The 11,204-nt window shown below is 42.1% G+C and overlaps 1 protein-coding gene and 1 long non-coding RNA gene across 3 annotated transcripts; both read left to right on the top strand.

The window, feature by feature from the left end:
• The first annotated feature begins 331 nt into the window (after positions 1 to 331).
• LOC120926910 lies at positions 332 to 3,784 on the top strand. 2 transcript variants are annotated; one of them, XM_040337212.1, is made up of 3 exons: positions 332 to 990; positions 1,296 to 1,435; positions 1,548 to 3,784. In XM_040337212.1, exon 3 carries the CDS (start codon positions 2,444 to 2,446, stop codon positions 3,239 to 3,241), a length of 798 nt encoding a protein of 265 aa, XP_040193146.1. In that variant the 5' UTR covers positions 332 to 990; positions 1,296 to 1,435; positions 1,548 to 2,443; the 3' UTR covers positions 3,242 to 3,784. The 2 variants fall into 2 exon arrangements, with proteins under 2 accessions (XP_040193146.1, XP_040193145.1); XM_040337211.1 differs by having other exon boundaries at positions 1,296 to 3,784.
• Positions 3,785 to 9,120: 5,336 nt separating this feature from the next.
• On the top strand, positions 9,121 to 10,826 carry LOC120926913. Its single transcript, XR_005747001.1, has 3 exons — positions 9,121 to 9,779; positions 10,085 to 10,224; positions 10,337 to 10,826. It is a non-coding gene; the product is annotated as an uncharacterized LOC120926913 (long non-coding RNA).
• The last annotated feature ends 378 nt before the right edge of the window (positions 10,827 to 11,204 follow it).

Here is an 11,204-nt window from a genome sequence, read left to right as displayed (position 1 = left end):
TTATTTTATTATTATTTTCCTTTTCTTCTCTTTCTTTTTCTTTGTCTTTTTCTTCAACTATTCTTCTTATCTCACCCACAGCTGTTCACATTTAAATCTTGAAATCTCCACCCCGGACTCGGGGTGTCATATAGTTTTTTTGCCATTTGGCACTCGGCTTACTCTAATAATGGTGGACACTCTGTCCATGCGAGGACCGGTACAGTGTATTTAATACTGTATTCCCCGCCGTGCCTGAATCGTTGGGATACGCCGGGCGCGACATCCCCAAACAGGGGGATGTGGCCATGCTCGTCAGAGGGCTTCCCTGCCTCTAGCGATGTGACGCGGCTCTGCCGGGTCACGTGGCATTGGCATCAGCGCCGTCGACATGGTAACGCGGCCGGGCTTGCTAGAAGGCTTCCCCGCTGTTCATGGTGTGACGCGAGGCGCAGGGTCACATGGCCCGTGACGCCAGCGTCATCACCATAGTTACACAACAATGCTGGAAAGAAGGCACTCCTCCCCATCGAGGGGCGGATTGCCATGCCCACTAGCCCCATCCCGCCCCCTCCAGCAGAACGATTGTAAACAGCAGATGGCAATCCCATCTGATCAGAATCCCTGGGAGGGGCCGAGCTACACGGCCCTCCCAGGTCATGTCCACCCCATAAATAGAGCCAACATATGACCAGTTCTCCCAGCACCCTGCGAGCTGAAGGGAGTAACGCTGGTATTACAATACCCCAATCACGGTGAGTGCCTGTTCTACCTTATACTCAAACAAGCCTTTTTGTAACCAACCTAACCTCACTCTAGCATGTACCTCTCCTTACCATGCATGCCTCAGTTTCTATCTATATACGTCTGCTCCACAGGCATTCGGCACCAGGTTCCTCTCTACATATAGAGCCCGGGATTCCCCCTAGCAACTCTAAGAGGATCGTCCGCATTGGACTCAGTAAACCCCCTGACCTGCTGCACTTTTGCCCTAACAAGCCCTACATTTGGGTAATTATTGTTTCTATCATGAATATGAGCAGTATGACCAAGGATTTATGCATTGGATCATTTGTCATGTTTTTACTTTTTCTCTCTTTTTTCTTTCTTTTTCTTTTTTCCTCTTTCTCCGTTTTCTCCCTCCTTTTTTTCCCCCCTTCTCTTCTTTTCTCTTTCTTTCTTTTCTTTCCTTACCCTTTTTTCTTTCTCTTTCTTTTCTCTTTTTTTCTTCTCTTTTTTCCTTTTTTCTCTCCTTTTTCTCTTATTTCTTTTCTCTCTTTTCTTTTTCTACTCCCTATATCCTTAAATTTCAATAGGATACCGTGTGTTTGGGATCAATCGGAGCCATCCCTCCCCTTTCTCTTTTCTTACTTATGAGACCCCATAAGTCGGCCCTGGGGATATCCTAAACCGACAAGTTGAGGGTCAATTTTCAAACCCTGGTTTACCACAAACGGTATGTTGATCATATACATTATAGTAGAGGTATCTCTAACAACTACTTAAAATATGGATCCATATACACCTGATGATATGATATAATATAATGATGTGTGTTTTATTTTTAGAGAGAGAAAAACAGCTTGTAATCACACACTCCTGTGGCCCCTGATGAAGGTCTGTTGCTCCATCAATAGACCAGAAACGCGTCGGGCATTTCTCCACTACTCTCTACAGAGTGTTTTTTAATCTAATTGTATTGTATCTTCACGAGGTTTTATTTGAGTACTTTCTTGTTGTTTCCTATTTTCTCCTGGGTCCACACATGGGACGTGTGCCCCAGGTGTCACTTTATCACTACTTCTTATATGTTTTTTATTCTTATTATACATAATTTCTGACTGTTCCAGAAGATTTCTGTAATCCAACATCCAGAATTACTCTGTAATTAAGTGTTTACCCATCTTGGTGCAAATATCTAATAAATTAAAAAATTTTTATATATACATTGGAGTCTGGCCTTAAAAGTCCCATCTGGGGGTAATCGTTTTTCTTTCTTGTCTAAACTACCAGGGATGTGGCCAGTCCCCACTTCCAGGAACATATGAACCCTTCTCCTTCTTTATATATTTGCCTATATATCGGGTAGAAAATACCCAACCCCCACCTTCCTTTCTAGGGTTCATAGCACCTGTTCCTTTCGCCCCACAAAGAGTCCTACCTGTGCATATAACTGGAGATACTCCTCAGGTGATTGCACATAAAAAACTTCTTTTGGTTTAACTACTGGGCAACCCAATATGGGATTAAACACTTGATGTTGAATCTGTATAATATATTTGGAATAAGCACGTTTCTGATACACCCTATTAACCTTGTGGTTAGAACGTCTTTTCTTACCCCCCTTTTTTTCTTTCTTTCTATAATACTGCACACAGCATCAAGCACAACATTTGACTAATATTGTTTAATAAACGAAACTAGGAGAGCAACCATGTTTAGAGGAAAATAATTTGATACCCTGATGAGCCAATATAGAGATCATGGTGCTAAAGAGGCAAAAGGATCAGAAATGACTGCACTCTTCTCCCAATTAAAAATATTGGTGGAGAAGAAGGTAGCCATGTTCTGGCAGGTTGAAAACTTCGAGCATTACATTAGAGAAGAAATCAACCCTTTAGGATTGAGGGTGCAAATATTCCCCACTTTTGAGGATATGGACAATATGTTTAAAAAACGGTGGGAGAACAATTTGCAACAGTGCACAAAAATAATGATGAAGCTCCTCATTGAGGAATATCAAAAAAGAATACTAACCTCGGAAAAAGAGATTGATGAGCTATACAATCAACTAGAACCGTTTAAGGATATGGATACTTACAAAGATCAGGAACAAAAGATAAAGGGACACATAGACACCACTGTCAAGGATCTCATCACCAAAAAAGAACAAAACTTCTGGAGAGACAAAATGGCGTTCAAAGAGGGCAAGGCTTATCGCTGGTTAATACGCAAAAATCAAAATCGTCCCCAAAGGAGAACCAACCTGAAGAAAACAAAGGGTTGGAAAAATGATTTAGGGTCAAATTCCTCACTAAATTCCTTATCATCTGCTCGTTCACAGTCGACAACTCAGAGCAGTAGGAAACAAAAATGGACATCCCCTGAGAGGGGAAATGACAATAAGAGACACATCAGTGACAATGGCCCAACAGCACAACCCACACCAACGGAAGCTAAAGGACCCCCTTTGGGGAGGGGAAAACATCCCACAACTACTGAAGACACCCACCAAGGGGGCAACATCAATGATCCAAAATGACTTAAGGAAACATGCAGAGGGAATAATGACTCCTTCAGCATCATAAATCTGTCCCAATATCCGCTATCCCAAGATGAAACTAATATTCTACAGAAGGGCCTTAGCTTCTGCCCTTCAAAAGATGTGGACACTTTTGACCTAATAAAAGATCTGCATTTATTTGCGAGAAAACTCATCCTTAAAAGCCTCTATGAAAAACCAGTTCCGACCAATGGACCAACTGCCAGAGAAGAACAGGCCATGAACGATTTGATCGCCCTATTGGACGAACAGACAAATAGAGATCTCATAGATAGAATAGATCTAAAAACATTTCTGGAAGAACAGGTGACACCAACTGAAGGAGGCCTGTCTAAGAAATCCTTGTTGAAGAAGAAATCCAACAAATTTCCACCTCTAACTTTGAACTCGAATCTCAATGCGTTCATAGCAATGACAACAAGGGATCTAATGAACTTGAAGAAAGGCCACAGCCCCAACAATATATCACACCAGGAACAAAAGGCTCTAAAACTCTTAGCCAATCAAAAACAATTGACGATAAAACCCTTGGATAAAGGGGGGAACATCGTGATAATGAGCAACGAGTTTTACCAGACAATGTGTAGAAATATACTATCTAATGCTGAATGGTATAGACTTATACCCAGATCCATTATTGAAAGATACGACTCGGAATTTTTCAAACTAGTGGACGAAGCATATGTGGAAAATGTGATCACACAACAGACGTGGGAGTTCATAAGAACGGATCATGCCAAGATTCCAACTTTTTATAGCCTGCCAAAAGTACATAAAGACCACCAAAATCCCCCTGGAAGACCCATCATATCGGGACGCGGATGCATCACAGAACGCTTAAGCCAATTCCTGGACGAACAGCTCCGGCCTTTGGTGATGAATCTACCCTCCTACATCAGGGATACCACACATCTGTTACAGAATCTTGAGAATCTGGTGGTCCCAGATAAAGCGCTCCTGGTAACTGTGGACGTAGAGGCTCTCTATAGCTCTATACCTCACCAGAAGGGGCTACAGGTGATAGAACATTTTATCAGTCAATCACATCGTGACGATAAACCATTACACAAGTTCATTGTTCAAGCTCTGGACTTTATCCTTCATCACAATGCCTTCACCTTTGATGGCTCCCACTCCCCCAGATACAGGGGGTAGCGATGGGGACTTGTTGTGCCCCATCGTATGCCAACCTGTATCTGGGGGAGTGGGAGAACCTCTTTTTAACCCCTGATGGAGCCAGACCGCACGTAGCAAACATTTTAATTTGGCACAGGTTTATCGACGATATTTTTATGGTTTGGGATGGAACAAAGAATGACCTCGAGCTTTGTATGAAAGACATGGGCGTGAACGACTTCAATCTAAAATTTACAAAAGTGTGTAGTGAAACCACAATCACCTTTTTAGATGTCACCATCTCAAAAACAGAGGATGGACGCCTATCAAGTAATCTCTTCCGCAAAGAAACTGCCGGAAACACCATACTACAAGCAGATAGTTTCCATCCAATACCACTAATTCGGTCGATACCATATTCCCAATATCTCCGTTTAAGGAGAAATTGCTCGGAAGAAACAGCTTTCCTAGGGGAGGCAGAAAAACTAAAAGAGAGGCTTCTACAACGAGGTTATTCTCTAACATGCCTCAAGAAGGCGTTTAAAAGAGCCAAAAGCCAATCCAGAGCGAACATTCTCTTTCGCAAAAAAGAGGTATCACATGACCAAAAGAACTCAAGGACACCAATAAGGATAATTACAACATACAACAAACAGTACAAATCAATTAAGAAAATAATTGAAAAAAACTGGCATGTCCTGCAAATCGACCCTATTATGGGTCAATTCGTCTCTGATCGACCACTTATCACATACAGGAGAACTAGGTCTGTAAAAGACATACTAGCCACGAGTGAATATACAGGGGCCTTTAGGGGGGATCCTTGTAAGCGGTGGGGCACGTTCACCTGCGGTGGATGCCCGCAATGTCAATACCTAAATATCAGCAAGACTACACACCTCCCAAATGGTCAATCATATAAACCAAAACATTTTGCAAATTGCAGTACCGCCGGAATTGTATACCTTATGACCTGTTCATGCGGGTGTTTCTACGTGGGAAAAACGAAACTGGAATGGAAAAAAAGAATAAGCAGGCATGTGCATTAGGGCTGCGCATCTTCACTCGTCTCACGATTCGATGCGATTACGATTATCAAGTCCACGATTCGATTCGATTCGATTCGGCGATGCATCACGATGCATCACGATTACCGACGAGCTCTCACTTCCGCTTGGGCCGCCTAGGTGGCCCTTCCTCCCCGCAATCTTCTGAGACACATCACAGGTTCCAGAAGATTGTCCAGCTATGCAGGACAGCGCAGTGAGACATGTACACCTGGCTGTGAAGCTGCAAGCTGTCACAGCCGGATGCCCACAGAAGTATTGCCAGCGCCGTGGACAGAATGGAGTGTTCGGGTGGCAACATCGCTGGATTGTGGGACAGGTGAGTGTCTTTTTATTAAAAGTCAGAAGATACTTTTTTTTGTAGCTGCTGACTTTTAATGTTTTTTTTTACTGAACTCTGCTTTTAAATAAAAATAACCTCACTCCCTTAAAGTGGAGTTCCACCCAAAAGTGGAACTTCTCCTTTAAGCACTCCTCGCCCCCTGACATGCCATATTTGGCATATCATTTTTTTTGGGGGGGGGGTCCTCTTTTTAGTGGGACTTCCTGTCCTGGCTGCCTAGGTGACTCCTTCTGTCGCCCTAGGTGGCCCCTCCATGCCAGCGATCTTCTGGGACACAGGTCCCAGAAGTTTGGCTGGCCAATGGCAGATCACAGTGCGCGCCTGGCCATGAAGCCGTAAGCTATCATGGCCGGGTGCCCACAGTAGATATGATGGCATTGAGGAGAGGAGCGGGGAAAGGTATGGGGCTCTGTGCGGTCGCATCGCTGGACCGTGGGACAAGTAAGTGTCGGTTTAATAAAAGTCACCAGCTACACTTTTGGTAGCTGCTGACTTTTACTAAACTAAAAAGCAGTGGAACTCCACTATAAAAAGTGATTAGTGCACTACAGGGTACAGGAATATACAAATGTGGCTGCTGGGAGGTCTGGAGGGATTATAATTCACAGCAAGTTCCCTGTACTGTCTGTGTTGAAATTTGAATGTGAAAAAAAGGGGAGGTACAGCGCAAAAAACTAATGTAAAAATTGAAAACCTGCACATGAGGCGCAGGTTGATATGTTGGTGGTAATGAATTGATGACACTAGAAAAAACAAATATATATAATCAATGGTTATTGGATGTAACATATGAAGGATAAACCCAATAATTATGACATATAGCTGGGAAATCTTCAGATAGTGCAAGAAAAAATTCTCTCAACAATACGTGCCAAAAGATGAAATCAATCAAAGAAATCCAAATAAATATGGTGACGTATGAGTGGGTGAAAAAAATCCACAAATAATGATCAAGTGAAAAGCTGTTGAATTATGTTGCCAGTATATAATCAATGGTATAATCATATATATAATCAATAGTTATTGGATGTAACATATGAAAGATAAACCCATAATTCAACAGCTTTTCACTTGATCATTATTTGTGGATTTTTTTCACCCACTCATACGTCACCATATTTATTTGGATTTCTTTGATTGATTTCATCTTTTGGCACGTATTGTTGAGAGAATTTTTTCTTGCACTATCTGAAGATTTCCCAGCTATATGTCATAATTATTGGGTTTATCCTTCATATGTTACATCCAATAACCATTGATTATATATATTTGTTTTTTCTAGTGTCATCAATTCATTACCACTAACATATCAACCTGCGCCTCATGTGCAGGTTTTCAATTTTTACATTAGTTTTTTGCGCTGTACCTCCCCTTTTTTTCACTTAGCTTTGAATTTGTATCTATAATTTTTGGTACCTGGCAGCACTTTTTCTGTATTCTGCGCAGTGTTTTTTTCTACTAGAAAAAGTTTTTCCTGTGTTGAAATTTCCCTGACTTCCCAAGTTCGCACATTCCAGCACACTAGGAGTTAACACAATGGAATGTGCAAACTTAGGACACCAGAGAAATGTCAACATAGAGCACATGGAGGAGGAGAAAGAATACTGCTGTAATTAAGAACCCCCTATTTGCAATACATGCCGTTCTAAACCATTTAATGGCCACTGCTGCATGTGCTGTTTTAAATATATACAGTCAGCTTCTCATACCTTCGTTTCTGTGTGTATGCTGATCTCTGTATTTCCGCACATGTGACTCTGTCCTGTCTGGCCCGCCTCTCACCACTCGTTCTCCTCTTTCCCGACTTCAGTGGGAGTTCTCAGCCCCGCCCACCGACTGTACTATAGCTATCAGATGAGAAGAGAGGCGGGCGGGGCTGAGACGTAGGAGGTGAGAGGCGGGCCGGAGCTAACATGAGAGGATTCCGGAATATACAGACAGCAATATAAGTATGAAACACTGTGTATTTTAAAAAGTACATGCAGCAGTGGCCATATAGTGTATTATAGCGGCATTTAATGCAAAATGGGTATTTTATTAGACGCGCTCGGAGCGATCTCCCGGGAGGGGCGGGGCAAGTCGGGATGACGTCACCCGACATCGATTATTGGGGCCACATGCATCGATGCCGAATCGGGGGCCCCCGAATCGCGATGCATCGATGCATCGATTATATTCAACACCCCTAATGTGCATAGTATGAAAATTGCCAATGCTGACCTTCCCCTTGGAAGACATACAAGAGATGTGCACCAGGGGGTTTTTCCTAAAATCACCTTTCTGGCGCTTGATAGAATTCATCCGAACCCAAGAGGTGGGGATTGGGACAAACTATTACTACAGCGAGAAACTCGCTGGATAGTGGCCTTGAATGCCACCTCTCCCCCGGGTTTGAACAATAACATCAGTTATAGACCCTTCCTTGAGGGATATAAATCGGGTGTATGGGAGGGGGAGGGTTAATCAACATACCAACCTCTCCACCGAACCTACGAGATATAAAATGTCAACTGCCCCCTTATCTTTCTTTTGTCCCCACTATCCTATTCTATCCTACTCTAGCACGAACCATTTAGACGTATTAAATGTTTGATTACTGCCTAATTTAATTAATGGTGTGTTTCCTGATTATATCGATATAAATGTGAAAGAGGATATTGTTTTTATATATACTGGTCCATCGGGATATTCACTGCACCGATCCATTATTATGCTTAATTTTCAGCTGATTTACCTTGATGGAACAGAAAGTGCAAATCACTTTCATATTCACTTGTATACTATCCGTATTTTTCCTTCTTATAAAACTATATGATCAACTGACCTTTACTTGTTAAACTTGATTTGTGGCTAGAGATTTGTGCGTTATGGCTCCTCTTGTTCACCCTGCATTTCGATTCCTTCTGTTCCCTTTTGTCTATCTATTACTCTCCTTTTCTCCTCTTACTTTATTATCTTCAATATATATCTTTTCCTTTTTTATACATTTTCCCATCTATCTTTATTTTATTATTATTTTCCTTTTCTTCTCTTTCTTTTTCTTTGTCTTTTTCTTCAACTATTCTTCTTATCTCACCCACAGCTGTTCACATTTAAATCTTGAAATCTCTACCCCGGACTCGGGGTGTCATATAGTTTTTTTGCCATTTGGCACTCGGCTTACTCTAATAATGGTGGACACTCTGTCCATGCGAGGACCGGTACAGTGTATTTAATACTGTATTCCCCGCCGTGCCTGAATCGTTGGGATACGCCGGGCGCGACATCCCCAAACAGGGGGATGTGGCCATGCTCGTCAGAGGGCTTCCCTGCCTCTAGCGATGTGACGCGGCTCTGCCGGGTCACGTGGCATTGGCATCAGCGCCGTCGACATGGTAACGCGGCCGGGCTTGCTAGAAGGCTTCCCCGCTGTTCATGGTGTGACGCGAGGCGCAGGGTCACATGGCCCGTGACGCCAGCGTCATCACCATAGTTACACAACAATGCTGGAAAGAAGGCACTCCTCCCCATCGAGGGGCGGATTGCCATGCCCACTAGCCCCATCCCGCCCCCTCCAGCAGAACGATTGTAAACAGCAGATGGCAATCCCATCTGATCAGAATCCCTGGGAGGGGCCGAGCTACACGGCCCTCCCAGGTCATGTCCACCCCATAAATAGAGCCAACATATGACCAGTTCTCCCAGCACCCTGCGAGCTGAAGGGAGTAACGCTGGTATTACAATACCCCAATCACGGTGAGTGCCTGTTCTACCTTATACTCAAACAAGCCTTTTTGTAACCAACCTAACCTCACTCTAGCATGTACCTCTCCTTACCATGCATGCCTCAGTTTCTATCTATATACGTCTGCTCCACAGGCATTCGGCACCAGGTTCCTCTCTACATATAGAGCCCGGGATTCCCCCTAGCAACTCTAAGAGGATCGTCCGCATTGGACTCAGTAAACCCCCTGACCTGCTGCACTTTTGCCCTAACAAGCCCTACATTTGGGTAATTATTGTTTCTATCATGAATATGAGCAGTATGACCAAGGATTTATGCATTGGATCATTTGTCATGTTTTTACTTTTTCTCTCTTTTTTCTTTCTTTTTCTTTTTTCCTCTTTCTCCGTTTTCTCCCTCCTTTTTTTCCCCCCTTCTCTTCTTTTCTCTTTCTTTCTTTTCTTTCCTTACCCTTTTTTCTTTCTCTTTCTTTTCTCTTTTTTTCTTCTCTTTTTTCCTTTTTTCTCTCCTTTTTCTCTTATTTCTTTTCTCTCTTTTCTTTTTCTACTCCCTATATCCTTAAATTTCAATAGGATACCGTGTGTTTGGGATCAATCGGAGCCATCCCTCCCCTTTCTCTTTTCTTACTTATGAGACCCCATAAGTCGGCCCTGGGGATATCCTAAACCGACAAGTTGAGGGTCAATTTTCAAACCCTGGTTTACCACAAACGGTATGTTGATCATATACATTATAGTAGAGGTATCTCTAACAACTACTTAAAATATGGATCCATATACACCTGATGATATGATATAATATAATGATGTGTGTTTTATTTTTAGAGAGAGAAAAACAGCTTGTAATCACACACTCCTGTGGCCCCTGATGAAGGTCTGTTGCTCCATCAATAGACCAGAAACGCGTCGGGCATTTCTCCACTACTCTCTACAGAGTGTTTTTTAATCTAATTGTATTGTATCTTCACGAGGTTTTATTTGAGTACTTTCTTGTTGTTTCCTATTTTCTCCTGGGTCCACACATGGGACGTGTGCCCCAGGTGTCACTTTATCACTACTTCTTATATGTTTTTTATTCTTATTATACATAATTTCTGACTGTTCCAGAAGATTTCTGTAATCCAACATCCAGAATTACTCTGTAATTAAGTGTTTACCCATCTTGGTGCAAATATCTAATAAATTAAAAAAAATGTATATATACATTGGAGTCTGGCCTTAAAAGTCCCATCTGGGGGTAATCGTTTTTCTTTCTTGTCTAAACTACCAGGGATGTGGCCAGTCCCCACTTCCAGGAACATATGAACCCTTCTCCTTCTTTATACATTTTTAATACAGAGCTTTCGTTTTGTGGTATTTAATCACCATTGGGTTTTCTATATAAAAATTGAATGAAAAAAAGAAAAAAACTATCTTATTTTTGTAATAAAATTTGGCAAATAAAAAATCTTCATAAATTCAGGCATAATGTATTGCAAATTAAATGACATTGCTTTTTTTTTTTTTTTTCTTCATTTTAACAAGTTATTTCTCATACACAGCATAGGCCTACTTACAGTTAAACCCCAAAACACATTCTGCTCCGCCTGCAGATTATGGGGATGTGTGAGACTTTTCTTTCACAGCCTAGATGCATAAAGTGACCCATAATCCAATTAACATCTTTAAAAGCTCAAAGAGCATAAATTACCTA

The sequence above is a fragment of the Rana temporaria genome, chromosome 2, assembly GCF_905171775.1.
Source record: "Rana temporaria chromosome 2, aRanTem1.1, whole genome shotgun sequence".
Classification (NCBI taxonomy): Eukaryota; Metazoa; Chordata; class Amphibia; order Anura; family Ranidae; genus Rana; species Rana temporaria.
This window is presented reverse-complemented; position numbering and strand designations above follow the sequence as displayed.

Excerpts from the sequence above, each read along its gene's own strand:
- LOC120926910 (XM_040337212.1), top strand. The coding sequence starts at position 2,444 with ATGAGCCAATATAGAGATCATGGTGCTAAAGAGGCAAAAGGATCAGAA.